Genomic DNA, 21,061 nt, shown 5'->3' with positions numbered 1-21,061 from the left:
TCCATTTGCACAACAGCATGTGAAATTTATTGTCAATCAGTGTTGCTTCCTAAGTGGACAGTTTGATTTCACAGAAGTGTGATTGACTTGGAGTTACATTGTGTTGTTTAAGTGTTCCCTTTATTTTTTTGAGCAGTGTATTATTAAAACAAGAAAAAGCGATTGTGTGATTGTGTTGATTTGTGTTTGGGAAATAAAGATAGACAGTGTTTTAAAACAGTAGTGGTAATATTTAATTCAGTACAGAAATAGGCGGCTTAACTTACCTTGTCCCGCAAAACTGTAATATTTAAATGATTCTGATTATTTCCAGGGATGCACAACATCCTGAAATATATGTAGATATCTTTGTTAGAAAGAATACTATATTTCCCTAGACGGATTAATGCTGAATGTAAAACATGGCTCAACTTAGCTGACTCTCCCCTATCATTAAGTATTTCAATGTCCTTGATGATGAAGACCATGGGTAATTAAAGTACTATGGGCACTGCAGTAATAAACACCATGTGAAAAAGTACTGTACGTTAAAATGTCTGTGTGGAGTTAAACATGACATGGCGAAGTTCACCACCTTGTTCTCTTCCACATGGACACATTCACACACACTCCCTCGCTCATTCACTCACTCTATTTTCTTTTAACTGTTTTCGTTACGGTTCTCTCTTCTCTCACTTGGTTTTATGTTCTTTAATTGCCCTCTTCTTGCCAAAGACATGCTCTACATTATGCAACCGTTCCTTCTGTACCTTCATTCTCCTGTCCCTCCCCTGCTCCTTCTCCTCCCCCTCTTCCTCCATCTCTGATTGAGACCCCACTGTTCCCAGCCTAGTGTGTCTGAATCTCTGGAGTGTCCAGTAGTACCCCCTGCTGCACAAGTACTATCCTCTCCTCCCCCAGCCTCTGGCTCTCCATGTCCCCAGACTCCTGCACCCTCTCCTGGGTTAGATGAAGCACCTGTAGAGGGGTCCCCACCCCTGACTCTGTGGTAGTGTTGAGCACAGTCACCCTGGAGGCTGCATGGAGAGCCTCTCTTTCCTGCAGAGGTGTTGCCAGTGGTGTAGTGGGTGAAGAGCTGAGAGCCGGTGTGGAGTTTGGACAGTGGCCACAGGCAAGCCAGCCACATTGAGAGGCTGACCCACTGGGGATGTGGTGATGCGGGATAAGACAATGGACGATTAGGTGGTCTGGTTCTGAGGTTGGGTGGTGGAAGAGCTAGAGCAATACAGCCGCGGGCACTTTGAGGGGGTGGCCTTGGAGAAGCTGCCCACGTAGAGTTGACCAGGGCTGGGTGGGGGCTCATCCTTCCTCGGCTTCCTCTGGTCCTCCAACTGGTCCTCCAGCACTGAGGAAGGATACATGGTTGTACTGGTATAACATTGGGCAATGAACACTGAAATAAGAAAACCTAACATAGTAATAGTCTGTATACATATCAGGTAAGCAGAAATAACTTCAAGCAATGGTGTTACTTTTAGTGCAGGGATCCAAACTTAGCTATTGTAAGTACAGTACAAATGGTGTTTCCTCTGATATAGAGTACTGTATATGACAATGTTCATGTTACACTCTTATAAAAAAAGGTGCTATCTAGAATCCCATAGGAGAACCCTTTAAAGAACCCATTTTGGTTCCAGGTAGAACACATTTATTTGAGTTCCATGCAGAAACCTTTACAGAGGGTTCTACATGGAACCCAAAAGAGTTATACTTGGAACCAAAAAGGGTTCTTCAATGGGGAAAGCTGAAGAACCCTTTTTTAACCCTTTTTTTCTAAGAGTGTACAGTGGGTCTTCCTTTAAAAGTTGCAACGTACTGCAGAACAGCTTACATGGTGCCGCAGAATTCTATGGCACGTTATTTAAGTGTGAACCACTGGTACCATTAATGCTAGTTAGTGCTAGTTTGACCAACAGAGGGCATCTTTGAGAAGCATTTGATAGCCTTCAATAGTGGCTGTACTAGATAATTTAAAACCTTTTTTTGTAAGAACATAGTATATGAGACTGATTTAAAAAAATGTTGCTTAATTTATTTGATTAATATTGTGATGTTTCTATTCCAAGAAAAACGAAAAACCTTCTGGGTTTCCGTTAGGATGGAGTGGAAAATATGGCGCTRTACAACGTGACAGTAGGAGTACAGTACTGGGCTATTTAGCTAAAGAATCCCTGTGTTGTGCAGGCCTGCGAGAGACAGGGATTCAACTCCCTGACGGAGAGGAAGGAGTAGGCTATCCTTGTAAATAAGAATTTGTTCTTAACTAACTTGCCTAGTTGCCTACATGCTAGAACAGCGGGAACGTTTCCCTAGTCAGCGCCATTATTAGTGCAATGCCCCTTAAAGTATTGCTCTATGCTACCCAGTGTGGCGGGGTGTGGGTCCAGGTTCATCCCCCCTCCATCCTCCTCCGTTCCCCATCGGCTAAGTCGGTCTTCTGTGCGCGGCTCTGCGGCCCATCCTGTGCCCCCTACCCTCGTGCCTTGAACCTTGCGCGCTTTCAGTGGATACAGCTGGAGAACTGCAAGGCAATCCCATTGTGCGCCACTCGGGAGCCATGACCAATATATATTGTCCTGCTAACAACAGGGTTAAAAATATATTTGTGAGAATATCCAACGGGCTTTTATATAATTGTAAATTAATAATAATAATCGCTTTGTTTAAAAATTATCAATATTTCGGAGATTATTTCGTTTTCAAATAATGTAAAATGAGTGAGGAAAAAGGCCATTCTTGAACATGGGGTGAGACATTGTTACTAATTTGTAAATAAAGCCAGTTTGTTATTTAGAATTATTTATTTCTGTTTTTAAAGGGAGAGAAACCAAAAACCTACAGTCATCTCATGGGTCTCCCAGTCGAGGCCGGCACAGGTATTGAACCAGCATCTGTAGCAACACAGCTTGCACTGCTTGCACTGCAGTGTCTGAGACCGTTGCGCCACTCAGGCTATGTACAACGTGACCGGTCGAGAGTGGCCTACAGCACTACAGTAAGAGCAAAACAATCCTAACAAAATAAAATAATAAAAACCTTAGTGTAACAACAGTTTTAGAAAGTAATACTGAAGTCGTGCACAATTATCAGTTTCTATTTAGGTTTATGTCGCCCATTCATTGTCAGTTAGAGACACAGTAGGACCCAAAAGCATAATCAGTGCTCTAACTCCCCCTTGCGCTGGTCTGGAGCAATGAAGTGGTGACGCAGGGTACCATTCTAAACCACAAATTACCTCTAAGTCCCGCAGCATAATCGCAAAACCTTTAGTGGATCAACCACTATATGTTTGCCCATTCCAAGCTCACATCCAAGCTTACATTCTCTCACCATTAAGAGCATTGTGGACTGCTGCTGGTTGTCATCAGTCTCACTGCTGACCAGGGATGATATCACCCCTTTTCCTCTTGACATGTCCATTGGCTGTGCTGATGATGGGAGGAGCTGGCCGAGGGCTCCACTCCACTGTAATGTAGGCCTTCTCTAGCCTCTCATCTGACATTGCAGCATGGCCTCCATCTACTATACACAGAGAGCCACCAACACATATCAAATCACTCCACCAACATCTCATGTCATCACTCATATGACTAGCTCAAATTCTGATACAGTTCTGTTGTAGACACTTGGTTGGAAGCAGTGGTAACAACTGTATGACTCTGCAAGTGCCTTCATTAACACAGGGTTTTCTATCCAAGTTCTACGCGCTGCTGAGGGGACCATTGAGGCCCCTAAATCTAATTGTTTCTTAAAATAGGTGCCACACCAAAGACTGCTGAGGGCAATTATTCATTGATGTTTGATGTAGTCCATTTCAAAATATGAGTGGTGCAGTTTATGAAGGTGAAGTGTAGTTTGTGCAGGGATAATAACAGCAGTATGGGATATGAGGGATACAGTTGAAGTCGGAAGTTACGTTACTGATTACAATTTTGGACAGGTAACTAGTAACTGTAACGGATTACATTTAGAAARTAACCTACCCAACCCTGGTTAGTACACTGTAGATAATCTCAGCACCCAAAATAACCAATGAGAGACTACACTGTCTGCTACTTATGTACAGTTGAAGTCGGAAGTTTACATACACTTATGTTGGAGTCATTAAAACTTGTTTTTCAACCACTCCACAAATTTCTTGTTAACAAACTATAGTTTTGGTAAGTTGGTTAGGACATCTACTTTGTGCATGACACAAGTCATTTTTCCAACAATTGTTTACAGACAGAATATTTCACTTAAAACTCACTGTATCACAATTCACAAAGACTTAAATGTAAATTCCAGTGGGTCAGAAGTTTACATACACTAAGTTGACTGTGCCTTTAAACAGCTTGGAAAATTCCAGAAAAGGATGTCATGGCTTTAGAAGCTTCTGATAGGCTAATTGACATAATTTGAGTCAATTGGAGGTGTACCTGTGGATGTATTTCAAGGCCTACCTTCAAACTCAGTGCCTCTTCGCTTGACACCATTGGACAAATCAGCCAAGACCTCAGAAAATAATTGTAGACCTCCACAAGTCTGGTTCATCCTTGGGAGCAACTTCCAAACGCCTAAAGGTACCACGTTCATCTGTACAAACAATAGTACGCAAGTATAAACACCATGGGACCACGCAGCCGTCATACCACTCAGAAAGGAGACGCTTTCTGTCTCCTAGAGATGAACGTACTTTGGTGCGAAAAGTGCAAATCAATCCCAGAACAACAGCAAAGGACCTTGTGAAGATGCTGGAGGAAACAGGTACAAAAGTATCTATATCCACAGTAAAACGAGTCCTATATCGACATAACCTGAAAGGCTGCTCAGCAAGGAAGAAGCCACTGCTCCAAAACCGCCATAAAAAAGCCAGACTACAGTTTGCAACTGCACATGGGGACATGTCCTCTGGTCTGATGAAACAAAAATAGAACTGTTTGGCCATAATGACCATCGTTATGTTTGGAGGGGAAAGGGGATGCTTGCAAGCCGAAGAACACAATCCCAACCGTGAAACACAGGGGTGGCGGCATCATGTTGTGGGGGTGCTTTGCTGCAGAACGGACTGGTGCACTTCACAAAATGGATGGATCATGAGGAATAAAATGTTTGTGGATATATTGAAGCAACATCTCAAGACATCAGTTTAAATGTATGTAAACTTCCGACTTCAACTGCATATAATTATGGTGTAGTTTGATTAATTGAATGTGTTGTCTTGTCTTTTATAAGAAAAAAGCTGCACACATGAAAAAGTATTCTTACCCAAAGGTATTTTTGCGCTTTGCTCACTGTTTCTTTTTTACTTTTCCAGAGGCATAAAAGTTGGTTTAATTTATATGAAAGTCTACTGAAGTAAGATTTTGTCCTCATGTGTCTTGGCTATTTACATTGTTTCGTTCACAAGTTAGGTTGTTTCTCTATGTTTGAGTTTCAACTATTAGGGAAGAGAAGACAACGCTTCAACTAGTCAGACTCAATCTCACAGGCACAAATATGACTGGAGTCGTGCTACCATGTAACCTCCCGCCCTTAAAGGGTCAGGTGAACATTTTTGTCTCATCTGTGATATTTGGTTAAAAGACTCGGGTCACAAAAAATGAAATTAAAAATATACCACATTACTTCTTACTAGTAATACATTTATTGTTTTAGAAACAATACAAAGCATGCTCTTCTGTTTTTTTGTGTTTTGATGGTGTAATTTTAGCAACAACAAAAATATTTTGGCTGGTATATTTTTTTATCTACCTGCCACAATGGCTGGTGGACCAAAAATAAAATGTTATGCCCTGCTCCCCTTCCTTACCAATACTGGAATGGACTGCTGCCTCCCAATTCCAAACCCACCTGCTAATCAAGCCCTTCCAGTCTGGTTTCCCCTAACTCCGCAGTGCTGAAACTGCACTCCTCAAAGTTGTCAATGACCTCCCCACCTCTGCTGATGCCGGTGCCCTCAACATCCTGATTCTTCACGATCTAAGTTCCCGCTTTTGACAGTCAGCCATCAGATCCTCCTCACCAGGCTACAATCATACCTCACAAACCGGACCCTCAATGGCCACAACTCAGACTCAGCTGTGTCCTCCAGGGCTCTGTGCTGGGCCCCTTACTCTTCATTATCTACATCCTTCACCTTGGTCAGATCCTCCGTCACTTCAACCTTCACTTCCACTGCTATGCCACTGCTAGATCTACCTTGGCACCAAATCCTTCCTCAACCCACCTCTGACCCACATTGAATCCTGCCTGTCTGCAATAAAAACATGGATGCAACAAACCTTCCTCAAGTTCAACAGTGATAAAACAGAACTCCTCATGATAGGCACCAAATCCACCCTCACCAAAGCTGGCAACCTCACCATTGACGACACCACTGTCTCTCCCTCCCCTCACGCATGTAACCTTGGCGTCAGCCTGGACTCTACCCTCTTCCACCTCTGCCTCTACAACATTGCCAAAGTCAAGACCTCCCTCTCCCGTGGGGGGTTAAGTGCCTTGCTCAAGGGCAGAACGACAGGCAGTGGCCCATAGGATTAGAACTGGCAACCCTCCGGTTGCTGGCTCGCCTCTAACCGCTAGGCTACCTGCCGCACCAACCTACAAGCTCACTCCGTTCCACCACAGCAGGCCACCTTGACATCCCCAGGTCCAAGCTCCAGAGCTTTGGCGACAGGGCCTTTTCCAGGGTTGCTCCTAGGCTCTGAAACTCCCTCCCTCCAGCCATCCGTGAATCTGAGTCCATCACCGTCTTTCAGTCCCACCTCATCTCTCTCTCAACAAGCAAACAGCTTTCTCCATGGACTGCCCATTCTTCCCCTTCGCTTAGTCAGTCTCACAATTGCAGTATAAACATTCCTTTCTTTGGTCTGCGGAGCCCACTCTAAAAGAGACCCTTTAATAGGTCCTGGATAAAGGGCACTCATGCCAGGGAAGCACAGCCTCCCCCTCCTTCCCACAGATGAGGGGGCCCTACAATGAGAAGGCCAGTGATAAACAAGACAGAGGGTCAGTCGCTAAGACAATTAATAGCTCCTTCTCGAAGGTTGGGTATGGGATAGGGTCTGAGGCCTCCCCTGTCAGCCCTCATCCCAGCCACAGAGCTCTTGTAGGGGCTCAACAATGCCCATGATTTGAGCCCTACTGAGTATGAGGGAGGCTCATTCAAGACATGGCTGGAGAGAGTACAGAGCAACACTTGAATTTGAATATATTTTTGCCCTTATGAGCCCTAATGTCATAACAACATACCCCAGTACTGTAAAAAACATTTAACTTTTATTTAACTAGGCAAGTCAGTGAAGAACACATTTTATTTACAATGAAGGCCTACACCGGCCAAACCCAGACGACGCTGGGCCAATTGTGCGTCGCCCCATGGGACTCCGAATCACGGCCGGTTGTGATACAGCCTGGATTTGAACCATGGTATCTGTAGTGACGCCTCTAGCACTGAGATGCAGTGCCTTAGACCACTGCGCCACTCGGGAGCCCAAGCCCGTGTGTACAGTACTGGGGTATGTTGTCATGACAATCCTTAACCCCTGTTACCCTTTCTGAAATTAAGGATGTTACATTTAAACTGTACTTCAGCTATATGTTTCTGGTGCTTCATAGAACTATAAATAATATGTGAGCTCTATGACACATTCATGTGTGTTGTGTTTCTGCTTGCCTAAACTATGCAGAGCCAGATGTGATGCATGTTCAAGCTTAGCTCCACCTTCCGGCCCACAGTGGAGTAGGGCTACACCGTCCCCTTCACTTTCAAGTCACTATGACACCCCTGGAAAGCTCCTAGAGCACACTGAGCCCCTGCCCCTGGAGCCCAAGTATGCCACCCAATTCAGTGACCAGCCCCCAGATCCCAATCTGGCAACTCCATAGGGGACACTACACAACAACAAACATGTACTGCCTATGGTTTCTACAGGGACAAGACCACAATAACCCAGGCCCAGTATGACTGCCCCTCTCACAGAGTTCCCCAACACTATTTTATTTGGGCCTCAAATGTTTGTGTACAGAGCTAAAAGTGTGTGTTGTGGTTGAATAAAACTGACACACAAACGTGCTTTGTTGACATCAAGTGGTAAAGAAAATGATGTGTGAAAACATAAAACCAATCATTTTTTATTTAGTATTAAATTGTTATGCCCAAATTTACCCATTCACAATCACACCTACCAGTTGTGGGTGGCTACAGGTGCTATCGGTTTTTGGGGATTGCGTTCACATTCATATTGTAGATAGACCTTTTGCACAACATAGCAACGCCCACTTCCGCTCACCTTCCTACCCGATTCATAGCTTCCTGTCCCCATCGCGTCTCGTCAGTAGTGATGGGCATTCCGGCTCTTTTCAGTGAGCCGGCTCGTTCGGCTCAGCTCACCAAAAAGAGCTGGGTCTTTTGGTGCCCAAACGGTTCTTTAAAAAAAAGGTTTTGTATTTTTTCAAGTCAAACAGTTTGCGATAGTTTGACTATGATTGGTGTTAAAACAATTCTAATTAAATTATTAAATGAAATCCTAAAAATGCATTGTTTTGTTATGAAAAAGAATGCTATTAAACATTTGCATTTAAAGTATATAAACAAAGTGCATATAAATCTAACCATTCAAAACTAATACAATCTGAACATAATAGAATATTGCACCATTTCAAAGAAAAATAAATAGTCATTTGAAAAACTGCAGCATCCCACAAATTGAAATAAATGTAAAAAGAAGGATGCTATTACACATGTGCATTTAAAGTATAACTTTTTTATGTATATAAAACAAAGTGCATATAAATGTAACAATTCAAAAAAAAAAGACCGATTAATCGGTATCGGCTTTTTTTGTCCTCCAATAATCGGTATCGGTGTTGAAAAATCATAATCGGTCGACCTCTAGTAGAGATGGTGGCATCCTTTGACTCAAGAAACCACTTCAACATATACAATTTTGAATTCCACTAGTGCAGTCTTGTTTAGGCCTCCGCTCAGGCATCCCCATCTGGCGTTGTGTAGACTTTAGTTTTTCATCACCTACTGTACTCCTGTGGAAGTATTCCACAGCTCCTTTCACTTTGTCCAGTGGGCTTCATCACCTTCAGAGCATCTCTTACAATCAGGTTGATTGTGTGGGCAAGACATGGATGATGGGTCTATTTTAAAATGTTCATGGCTTTGGTTATGTTAGCTGTATTGTCGCTAACACAACAGACCACTTTTCCATCTACTTGCCATTCTCTGGCCACTCTCAACAGTTCCTCTGCCAAGTTCTCCGAGGTGTCTGTCGCTGAACTCAAAGCAGTCCAGAAGACAGCTAGACATCGAAAAATCTTCAATGAAGTGACATGTAACCGACATGTAAGAAGTGGTTACCCTTGATGTCCAGCAGTCAGTGGTAAGGCAAACTGCAGTAGCTTTTTGGACTCTTTCCCGCACTGAAGCCTGTGTGCTCTCGTACAGTTGTGGAATAAGTGATTTTAAAAGGGTTTTCCTGCTTGGAATTGTGTACATTGGATTTAGACTATTGCGATAATTTCTAAAACCTCTGTCCTCCACGATCGAAAATGGCTGGAAATCGGTGCCCATCATTTTAGCCAATGCACTATCAAGTTGGCCTTGTTTTGCTGCAGACATAAACTTTGGCATAAACTGGTCCATAGAAGATTGCGTTGCTGAGGGTCGCGGAGTAGGCCTACTTGACTGAGAGGATACATCTCCACATGTGGAGGTGGTGGCTCCACCACTATCACTAGCAGGCCCGCTAGCTTCTCGAAGCTCCGCTACAGCTAGCTTCACAGTTGGGTGCACAGTTCGCATATGCCGGTGTAGGTTGTGCGTAGAACCGGCTTTATATGAGATTTTGTTTAGGAAAATCTACACTGTGCTCTAACATTGTCTACATTATTAAAATGTATCCAAATGCTACTGTGCTTCCAATTTATTTTACAGCTGTTGTTTCCACAGCTGTCCTTCCTCTCTCTCCTCGGCTGCTAAGTGTGTGACTGTGAGTTGGCTCAGCCCTCCCTCACGCGTCTTTGGTTCATTGGTTGACATTGCGTGTCTGATTGACAGGAACAACAGGTGAGGCTGTTAGTCTGAGCAGACAGTCAGAATGAATTTGCGCTTGAGTATTTAGGCCTATATTTTTTTTCTTTTTTTTCTCCGTTCTTTGAATTAGTTAATTCTATTAATTTAAAATCTTTTGATTATTCATATCTTCATTTTTTTGTAAATGGATTCAGCTCTTCTGATATGCGAGTCGGGTGAGCGACCATCACTACTTGTCAGCCATACTAGCCTCGAAGTCACTCATTTTATCATTACCTCAGTAAATTAATATAATCATATTTCTATAGATTTTTGTAATTTGATTGGGTTCTGTCTTTTGTCTATTTAGCTAGCAAACGTTAGCTACCAGTACCCAGCTAACGTTAGTGCTAAGGACGTTAACATTATTAGTTGGTATGGCATCTTTATTGGAAGTTAGGAATTTAAGAAGATTTCATTAAACCTTCTAGTGGGCTTCGACATCTAAAAAAGGGAGCAGTACCTTTGCTATTCCAGTGGAATATTACCATGTCCAAGAGATCCGCATGTCACTGATGGGAAGCATCAACTGCATCTGGGCTGTGGCTTGCCTTCTCACAAAACTACCAGTGAAGGCCTCTTGTGAAGGCATGGGCCAAGGAGCAATGAGCTACTACTGCAATGCATCTTTCCTTTTTTTGCTGTGACCATCCACATTGTCTAACACCCTGTAGTCCCTTTATTGATAATAAACACCTCTGCTTATACACCAAACAAAATGTTATAAAGATTTTCTATTTACAGTGATGAGAACAGAAACATTTTACTGAATTATTTTAAATTATTAATGAATTGCACAGACAGATGTTGGTTTGTTTCTCTTTCATTAATTGAAAGATAAAGGAGCCTGTCCCTTGTTATTTAGTCTTTCCTGCCTAAGAACTTTTGCATGTACACATAAGTAGTACCAGTCACCCTTCTCTTTAATTAGTGAGAACACCACTGGGTCTCTATGTATTCTCTCACCTGAAGAGACTATGTGAAGCTGGTCTTCTTCATTGAGCACAAGTGCAGCCTTGAAAGTTGCTCTCCAGTCTGTAGCCACCCAGGGGCAGTAAAGGGAATGGTGGTGTCTCCTTATAGTGAACTATGGTCACGTTGTGATTGGAGGCTGCTGGTAAGACAGGAGGCTCCCCACCTATACCTTTCCAAAGTGGGAGTCAGCTAAAAGCTTTTCAGCAGACATCCCCATGCTGCAGATCAATGGCTTGGATAGAGGGTCAAAGTTCTTGTTTTCCTCTTCTATCTGGAGAACTGAGAGGTCAGGGAGCGTTCCAAAAAGGGCGCTGTAGAGTGTACTTCCGCAAAGCAGCCGCTGTGGTTAGCCAATCTAAACAATGTACTTGAAACAACCTGAAATTAAATAATTTTATATAGTCAACGTTTAATAGGATATGCCCAGCTACTACCTACTATACTGGCTATTAGGGAATACTCACCTAATCCGTCCTTCTGCCATGCGCTTTTTGGTGGGCTTGGTGATGGTCATTTTGCCTATGGGCCCAGGTTGCAGACCCTGTAAAAAGTACAAGGACACTATTCTAAATCTAATCATGAGACGATTTAAGTTTTCATTAAATAATTCATTAGCATTATGATGGGATTATAACCATATCATTTTGATATGTGGTATAGCTATTAAAACATACCATAGTCCTTGGCTTATGCCACTGCTGCTCGGCCTCTGTGCAGCTGTGCACAGGTGTGACGACTGGTGTTACATCTTAGTGTGCAGACTGGAATAGTAATGCAACTGTGTGGTGTCATTGTTACTGGCTCACAGGGCTTCAGTACAACCCACGTGGGGTAATAAAAAGAAAATGATTAGACTAAAATCACTCAACATGTGTCACGACCAGCAAACAGAAATGACTGGCGCAACATGCAACAGCCACTAAATTCATTACAGCAATATCAATCAAATGTATTTATAAAGCCCTTCTTACATCAGCTGATGTTACAAAGTGCTGTACAGAAACCCAGCCTAAAACTCCAAACAGCAAGCAATGCAGGCGTAGAAGCACTATACATTAACTGAACTGTTGGTAAACGAATAGGTTAACAATATAACGATATATTATCAATTAAGCTTGTATGATAGCAAGCTAGCTACGTTTGCTTCCTAGCTACAGTAGCATGGCAGGAAGGGGGGACAACTAATAAAGAATTTAAACTTTTCTATTAAGGGTATATGTCCTTGTTTAAATGTAATCTAATGCGTCCAACATAACAGAGCTCACATAAACAGCAAGGAAAACATCTGAACAATTACTGCACTAAGAACGGTTTCATAAGCCTAGTCCTAGACTAAGCAACGCCTCTTAATGCAGTTCTCCATTGACAGGAACTTCTTAGTCTAAGACTAGGCTTCATCTCTGACTGTTGTAACCTGCATATAGTGTGTCACAAACACCTGACTTTTCAGCCTACACTCAAACTGTGTGGTTTCTCATTTTTCCTCATGGACCTGTAGCGAGCAGCAAGCCCTTATGCTGACCTCTCCTGTCACGTTGGCCCTGTTCGAAGCTGTTTGGAATCAAAAGAAAGAGCAATCATAATGTTAGCTAGCTACTGCAAAAGGCATGTCTTAAACTACGTTACAGCTTTGAGTAAACGTCCTTGTCTGATAGGCAACTTGGCTATACTTACCTTCATAGTTGAAAAGGTAACTGGACACAAAGTTTGAATCCTTGTTTTTAACTTGGAGTTCGGTGCTTTGCTACTTGTCTTGGCCAGACGATGTACATCCGTCATGTGATCTTTGTCAGCTCTTACAAGCGCCCTGAGTAAAACAGTGCCATGTTTGGTAGGGGAGGGAGGCGTTGGCTAATTAGCCACCTTACTAGTTAGAACGTTAATAGAAACAAAAAAAGACCCTGAACACAATCACCGATTTACAAAAATCACTAAATGAACGGATAAACATAATTTTCAACAAGAATTATAGAAATATGATTATATTAATATACTGAGATAATAATAAAACGAGGGACTTCGAAGCTAGTATGGCTACAATCAGGCTGACAGGACGCGATCGGGACAGTAAGCTATGTATCGGGTAGGAAGTAGAGCGGAAGTGGGCGTTGCTACATAGTGCAACATTTCCTTTTTATTTTATTATTATTATTATTTACATTTTTTATTAACAACAAATCAATACAGAACGTACATAAGGGAACACAAGTATATATATATATATATATTATATACAATGGACAATCGAGCTAGGGGGTACAATATCACATTACAATTACACAAGGACCTTAAGGGACATACATACACTTACAATTCTAACAGCTTTTTTGTTAGTAGAGTATTTAACTGTCTTAAAATACAGATCAATTTCTTTTTGTAGGGTAAGAACATTTGTTTTTTTGTTTGTAAATTTACATTTGTGTATATGAAATTTGGCCAAAAGAATAATTAAATTAATTACATAAAAATGTTTCAGCTTATTTCTGTCGTATGTAAAGAATTCAAGCAGTACATCTCTCCACAATAGTGTAAAATCTTCATAAATGTGTTCAATTATAAATCTACTGATGTCTTGCCACAGTTTTCTTACATGAATACAATGCCAAAAAAGATGCAACACTGTTTCTGGGTGGTCATTACAAAAGGAGCAATTTGTTTTCCTTAAACTTCTTCATATAGTGGTTGGCAGGATAATATTTATGAATAATTTTAAAGGAAACTTCCTTAATTTTGTTAACAAGTAGGTATGTGTGTGGCAACATCCAAACTTTTTTCCAACAGATATTATCAATAAATCCATTCCAATAAGGCATGACATAAGGTATAGATAGATACAACATCCTGCTGAAACAAGGTTCGTATCGCTCTGTTGTTGAATGGACCAAAAGAGAAACAAATCTTTCCTACTGATGAGTCAACAGGGTCAATAAAAGGTAGGCTCTGAGTGTCAGGTCTTGACACGTTCCTGAATAACAGAGCAACACCTGAGGGAATGGCGTCTATAACAATTGCAAAATCTTTAGGTGTTACAGGGACCTTGTAACGTGATAAGAATTCCTTATAACTGAGTAAAAGAACCTCTGCATTTACCAGTTGGCTCACCAATAGGATATTATTTCGGAACCACTATTCTAAAAACAAAAAAGTATTTTCATACAATATATCCCGATTATTCCATATATAATATCTGTGTGGAGAAAATTGTGTTTATAAATTAAGGACCATGACAAGAAAACGATGAAAAGCAGAAAGTTTCACTGGAATTTTGTCAATATTATAATTGCAAAACAACATGAAGTTAAGGCCACCAAAAGTAGAGAAGACATGATGAGGAATAACATTCCAGATAGAAGTGGGTCTTCTTAGGAATTGTTTTATCCAATTGATCTTTAAAGTATTATTTAAAGTAGTAAAGTCCAGAAAATTCAGTCCATCATTCTCATAAGTGTTCATTACAACAGTAATGGGTACGGTTGTGCAACATTTTCCTCATCAGACACTGGGGGGAGGAGTACGTCCATTTGGGTGTACCGGAAATACAGTTATTAAAATAGGAAGATAAGAAAAAAATCTGACTTTCTAGCCACAGACGGGTTTGTGTTGTGTGGACTTAAATTAGATTATTTAAAACATGGGGAGATAGTGTTTGTTTTGTCAGGTAAGTATTTAAAACATATATATCTTTGAGAGATTACTTGTACATTTTTCCAGCTAGCTTGCATAGCGTAATGATTATGGGAAGATCTCAGTTATTTACTGCTCGCATCCTCTCTCCTTCTCAAAAACACATTGGATGAGAAAGCCAGAGGTTCCGCCCTTCGGACCCTCTCCTCCAATGGGTTTTTGAGAAGGAGGCAAAGATAGATGACGTCTGCAATTGAGATCCTCCCCATGTTGTGTTAACAGGTATCTAGCTGGCTAATAAGGTATTTATTTGCTATATATAGATACGCTTGCTTGGACCATTCCATGGAAAATGTGACCGTTGTGTCTTCAAGCTGAATATTTGCTAAATCTGTATCGTTACCTAGCTAAACAATGTTAGCCTGCTAACTAACTGATGTTAACTGAAATTAGCTGTGGTTGTGATGCATTTGTTACTAACGTTAGTTTTTCAACGTGATTGCGGATTCTTTTAGTTAAATTCAACGCTTGTCTCACGAGATCATACAATCAACATGTGCTCAATAAATATTTATCCAGTTAACATGTCGGCCGGCTAGCTAGTCAACAAACATAGCCAGCTAGCTAACTCAGCTGTCACGTGAGTGTTGATATGCCCATACGCAATAATGTAAGACTGACAGACCGTGTAATGTTTACTGGTTTGCCAGCTGCAATGTGTGATATTTGTTTTTTTAACTACCCAGTAAATATCCATAGAAAAATCATGCCAGGTTTTGGTTAGCCATTTAAATGTCAGACTAGCTAACTACCTAGATGTCATGATATGACTAGGACCCTATAAGATCTGTATAATTTTTTTCACAAATTATGTTTGTTCTTCCAATGTTTTTCATGCTCAAAATCACACTTAAAGCATTGTTGTGGACTACAATATTAACTACATCAGGAGACCACTTTTGAGGTCTGGGGAAAAATAGAAGAAATGTGGGTTTTGGGGTGTAGTTACCCTTTAATGCAGGCGTTCTACATAACGCAGTTTTATAAGGCCCTAGTCATATCCCATGTACCAGTCTATCCGCACCCTGGCATTCTGTGTGCTTGTTGATTGAGGGCGCAAGGAGCTTTTTTTCTCACACTTTTCCCTTCTGATTCCAGTTTCACGGACTTGGTCCTTACGACGACAGTGCAGAGAGAGGCCCCACCATCTGACATCCTAGGTCTGGCAGATTATGACCCAGTACCAACCACAGTCCAACCACTCCAACTTCTTCACCGTGAAAGCCGAGGCCTCCTCAACACCACCTCTCGCCACCAGCATGGCCAATAGCAACGCCGCCGCCGCCCCAGGGAAGGTGATGGGCACACCTGGCCCTGCCGGCAGAATCAGCCCAGAAGGAAGTCAGGTGAGTCCTCCTATCCATTTCCTCATCGCCAACCTGGGGCATGCAGTAAAAAGTTTTGCGACAGAAAATGAAAATGTATATTTTTTATTGGACAGGAAGTCCCTCCCTGTTTCAGTTCGGATTCTTCCATTTGGTGGCTAATAAGCACGACCATGGTATACTCTTGCTGGGTGACGTTTTTCAATAGAATTGTTCAAAGGATTCACTATAACTGTAAGGTACAATTACTACTTGACTTTACATACATTGACGCCAATCCTTCAGTTTCATGTGCAGGTTGGTTCTGTAAAAACATGCCTTCTATGTTCATCTCCCTAGCCAGATGCCAAGTTTCAGGGTGTACAATGAGCGTGTAGCCACTCTGCTTGACTGCTTTTAGTGCACCATTGACTATGACGAACAACCTGTTTGCCCTCCACTCAGGTGTTGAGTAAAAAGAAGCTGCAGGACCTCGTAAGAGAGATTGACCCCAATGAGCAGCTCGATGAGGATGTGGAGGAGGTATGCTCAGAAGTGCTCAGAAGTGTCTTTCACTGAAGATTGCGTCCCAAACCATAATGCAAAGACTAGTGCATGCAATGTTTTGGAGCCTCATCACTTGTGACCTGAGGTCCCCCATCTGTCTTCCTCTCAGATGCTGCTGCAGATTGCAGATGACTTCATTGACAGTGTGGTGACAGCTGCCTGTCAGCTGGCCCGCCATCGCAAATCCAACACCTTAGAAGTGAAGGACGTCCAGCTACACCTGGGTGAGTAAAAGTACAGGCTGATACTGGCTGATGGGGTGCCATAGGGTTCAATTCTCGGGCCGACTCTTTTCTCTGTATACATCAATGATGTCGCTCTTGCTGCTGGTGATTCACTGATCCACTACGCAGACGACACCATTCTGYATACTTCTGGCCCTTCTTTGGACACTGTGTTAACTAACCTCTAGACGAGTTTCAATGCCATACAACTCTCCTTCCGTGGCCTGCAAATGCTCTTAAATGCAAGTATCTTCTGCACATCTATCAACTCCGTGTTTAATTGCTATATTGTAATTATTTCGCCACTATGGCCTATTTATTGCCTCAGTTCCCTTATCTTACCTCATTTGCACACACTGTATATAGACTTTTTCTATTGTATTATTGACTGTTTTTGTTTATTCCATGTGTAACTCTGGGTTGTTATTCGTGTCGCACTGCTTTGCTTTATTTTGGCCAGGTCGCAGTTGTAAATGAGAACTTGTTCTCAACTAGCCTACCTGGTTAAATAAAAGTGAAATAAAAAAAATGGTTGGAATAGCAGCAGCAGCCGCTGCAGTCAGGGCTATATGCTGAACTTTTTTACAAGGTGCACGTGTGCGCCTAAGTTGAGAAATGTTGGCGCACACAAAGAAATTTAGGATCACAATATTAGCGATAATAACGCTAGAATCCTTAATTTTTCTATGTGCACCTGTGCTTCTAAATAAAAATTCCAGGTGCATATGTGAGTAAAATGGTCGCACCGTAGAGCCCTGGCAGCTTTGTGGCATAAGCAGTGTTTGTCTCCATTACTGGAATGATTAATTTACTATGGCAAAAATGAACAGAGTGTTGAGAGCAGTTTTGAGTTTTAAAGATCTGCATATAAAAGGTGGATGAAGTTAATGGACCATTTCCTGTTGAGTGTATTTTCTCTTAGATTTTTATTCTCACTCCCTGTGTTGTCTGCCACTCAACAGAGCGCCAATGGAACATGTGGATTCCTGGCTATGGTTCAGATGAGATTCGGCCGTATAAGAAGGCTTGTACCACAGAGGCCCACAAACAGGTTTGTTTGTCACTCTTTCATCTTGATCACACCCAGGGTTCACATTTATACTAATGAATTGTGCTAAACGTTCAATAATTTAAATGAACAGTGCTGTAAAAGTATTTTCCCCATTTCTGAGTTTTTCTATTTTTCAATATTTTTGATACGGATTGTTATCAGATCTTCAACCAAACCTAATATTAGATGAAGGGAACCTGAGTTTACAAGTAACAAAGAAAGAAGTACTTATTTTATTAATTAACAAAGTTATGCAACACCCAATTCCCCTGTGTGAAACAGTAATTGCCCCCTTACACTCAATAACTGGTTGTGCCACCTTTAGCTGAATGACTGCAACCAAATCTCATCGGAAAAGTTTACTCAAGTTTGCCAAAAAGCACCTGGATGATCATCAAGACTCTTAGAAGAATGAACAGTGTTTGGTTTTCACCAGGCATAATTGGACCCATGTCACGCAAAGAACATTCTTCTAAGAGTCTTGATGATCATCCAGGTGCTTTTTGGCAAACTTGAGTAAACTTTTCCGATGAGATTTGGTTGCAGTCATTCAGCTAAAGGTGGCACAACCAGTTACACAGTAAGAACCTTATACCAATGGTCAAGCATGGTGGTGGGTGGTAGTGTGATAGTTTTAGGATGCTTTGCTACCTCAGGACCTAGACGACTTTCCTTAATAGAAGGAACTAGGGCTGGGCGATATGACGATATATATCGTGTGACGATAGAGCATAATATGAAACGATAGACGTTTTTCTATCGTTTATTTCGTTGTGTCGCAAATCACTCTTTACGGCAATATTTGTTGTCAATTGGACGACGCTTTGCGTTCTTCCACACAGGGAAATTTGCAACACAAACAAACATGGAGGAGAGTGAACGTGACACAGAGCAAGAAGCTCCTACCTAAAAGAGGGGCTACTTTGGTYGCATGGACGTGGTTTGGGTATGAAAAGTCTGACACGGACTAGAAAACCGTCCTCTGCAAAATATGCCGAAAGCCGGTCCCGACAACAGGCTCAAACGCCACTAACCTCTTTTACCACCTACACAAGAATCATGTGAAACAGTACGGAGAGAGTCTACTGATGAGACCCACAAAGTACAGTCAAGTGCTCAAAACAAACCCCCGACTCGCAAGAGGCTTTTGCCCGCGGCACACACTATGGCAAAGAATCACGAAGATGGAAAGAGATAACAGCTGCCGTTGAAACTTACATCTGCAAAGACATGGCCCCAATTTACACGGTCGAGAAACGGGGGTTTCGTGAGTTGGTGCTAGCAGTCGACCCAAGGTACCAAATGCAAATTGATATGTGACACATATTAATGCCAAAATAACATGCAAAACAGGCAAGCCCCCAAATATATATATTTAGATTTTATACATTAATATTTTATATTTTGTTACATGCTTAATTGAACATTTGTGCAAAGGTTGTAAAGAAAAGGAGAAATATTCAAAATAAGTAAGTATCTTTTATTTGTTGAGTATAATTCAAAATGTAATAAGAAATAGGCCTTTACATGTGGTCATTTTATATAAACTATTTATTCATTGAATTTACAGCAAAAGTGCTATATCGTGATATGTATCGTTATCGGGATATGAAATTACCTATATCGGGATATGAGATTTTGGCCATATCACCCAGCCCTAGAAGGAACCATGAATTCTGCTCTGTATCAGATGATTCTACAGGAGAATGTCAGGCCATCCATCTGTGAGCTGAAGCTGAAGCGCGGCTGAGTCATGCAGCAAGATAATAATCCAAAACACACAATCAAGTCTACATGAAAATGGCTAAAAAAGCAGCCCATTTGAAGTTTTGGAATGGCCTAGTCAAAGTCCAGACTTAATCCCAATTGAGATGTTGTGGCAGGACTTGAAATGAGCAGTTCATGCTTGTAAACCCACATGTTGCTGTATTAAAGCAGTTCTGCTTGGAAGAGTGGGCCAGACATCTTTACAAAGAAAGCATTTGTGTTTAGTGAGTCCGCCAGATCAGACCAGGAATGTTCTCTTGATGTGTGTGTGAATTTGACAATTTTCCTGTCCTGCTAAGCATTCAAAATATAACGTGTACTTTAGGGTGTCAGGGAAAATGTATGGAGTAAAAAGTACATTATTTTCTTTAGGAATGTAGTGAAGTAAAAGTTGTCATATAAATAGTAAAGTACAGATACACCAAAAGCTACTTAAGTAAAAATACTTTAATGTACTAATTACTTATTTCCAGTGGTGTAAAGTACTTATGTAATTGTTTTGTTATTTGTTTTCAGGTTCCCTTTGTCTAATATTAAGTTCTGGTTGAAGGTATAACATTCAGTATCAAAAATATGCAAAAGTAGAGAAAATTAGAAAGGGGGTAAATACTGTTTCACAGTACATGTATTATATAATTATAATTTTTGGTGTATTGTTTTGGAAGTATTGAAAATAATTTCCATAATTTAATATGGGACTGATATGTGGTTGTCTTACCAACCTTAGTTGAATGCACTGACTAAGGTGCTCTGGATAAGAATGTCTACGAAAAAATGACCTAAATGCAATAGTGATTGAGCATGTTTTTCATTTGTCTCATCCAGAGAATGGCATTGATCCGCAAAACAACCAAAAAGTAGCAAGACCTGGAACCAGCCTCGCACAAACCCTCTGTGCTGTTTGTCTTTGTCTTTTCTCTGTGTATTTCTAATAATGGGGGACATTCTTTCACCCATGTCTTCATCTTCCCCAGGTTTTGTGTGTGATTTGTCAGCTCCATCACAGACTGGCCAAAATCACACACTCCTCATTCAGTGTAAATGTTGTTTTGGGACAGTGTTTTGTTTTTGGAATTATCTGTTCAACTTTACTTTTTTGTTCAGGGGGTAACCACCAAACACACACACCTTCAATATGGTGGTGGCTTCCATACTCTTTCCCACTTGTTTTTTCTTTGTTGATTTTGTCTGGCATGTGTTTGATGTTGTGTGTTTAGTTTTTGTCAGATAAACAAACCCCCTTCATCTAACATAAGAAATATATACCATTTGCATTTAGTTGGTTTCCAGGGTACTGTCATGGCACAATGTTTTTGTGTGCTGTAGGGATCTGATGTCATCTCCATAGTTCATTAGAAAATTACCCAGGACCTTGTTTTTCATGAGATGTCAACAATTAACAACAAATGACTGACTATTATTC

At 41.3% G+C, this 21,061-nt stretch overlaps 1 protein-coding gene and 1 long non-coding RNA gene across 5 annotated transcripts; one reads left to right on the top strand and one right to left on the bottom strand.

The window, feature by feature from the left end:
• Positions 1–231: 231 nt before the first annotated feature.
• LOC112068848 (uncharacterized) lies at positions 232–13,129 on the bottom strand. Of its 2 annotated transcripts, XR_002893645.1 has the most exons (6): positions 12,716–13,129; positions 11,716–12,592; positions 11,506–11,582; positions 11,033–11,419; positions 3,331–3,522; positions 232–1,345 (listed from the first exon to the last, which is right to left on the bottom strand). It is a non-coding gene; the product is annotated as an uncharacterized lncRNA (long non-coding RNA). The 2 variants fall into 2 exon arrangements; XR_002893644.2 differs by lacking the exons at positions 232–1,345; positions 3,331–3,522 and having other exon boundaries at positions 8,100–11,419.
• A 1,468-nt stretch (positions 13,130–14,597) lies between these two features.
• Positions 14,598–20,804, top strand: LOC112068847 (transcription initiation factor TFIID subunit 12). 3 transcript variants are annotated; one of them, XM_024136060.2, is made up of 6 exons: positions 14,598–14,699; positions 15,824–16,071; positions 16,495–16,572; positions 16,706–16,820; positions 17,783–17,871; positions 20,464–20,804. In XM_024136060.2, the coding sequence occupies exons 2-6, from the start codon at positions 15,898–15,900 to the stop codon at positions 20,497–20,499; spliced, it is 492 nt and encodes a 163-aa protein (XP_023991828.1). In that variant the 5' UTR covers positions 14,598–14,699; positions 15,824–15,897; the 3' UTR covers positions 20,500–20,804. The 3 variants fall into 3 exon arrangements, with proteins under 3 accessions (XP_023991828.1, XP_023991829.1, XP_023991830.1); XM_024136061.2 differs by lacking the exon at positions 14,598–14,699 and adding an exon at positions 14,895–14,967; XM_024136062.2 differs by lacking the exon at positions 14,598–14,699 and adding an exon at positions 15,221–15,305.
• The last annotated feature ends 257 nt before the right edge of the window (positions 20,805–21,061 follow it).

The sequence above is a fragment of the Salvelinus sp. IW2-2015 genome, unplaced genomic scaffold, assembly GCF_002910315.2.
Source record: "Salvelinus sp. IW2-2015 unplaced genomic scaffold, ASM291031v2 Un_scaffold768, whole genome shotgun sequence".
In the NCBI taxonomy this organism is placed as follows: Eukaryota; Metazoa; Chordata; class Actinopteri; order Salmoniformes; family Salmonidae; genus Salvelinus; species Salvelinus sp. IW2-2015.
The sequence above is the reverse complement of the archived record's forward strand: the minus strand, read 5'-3'. Positions and strand labels throughout refer to the sequence as shown.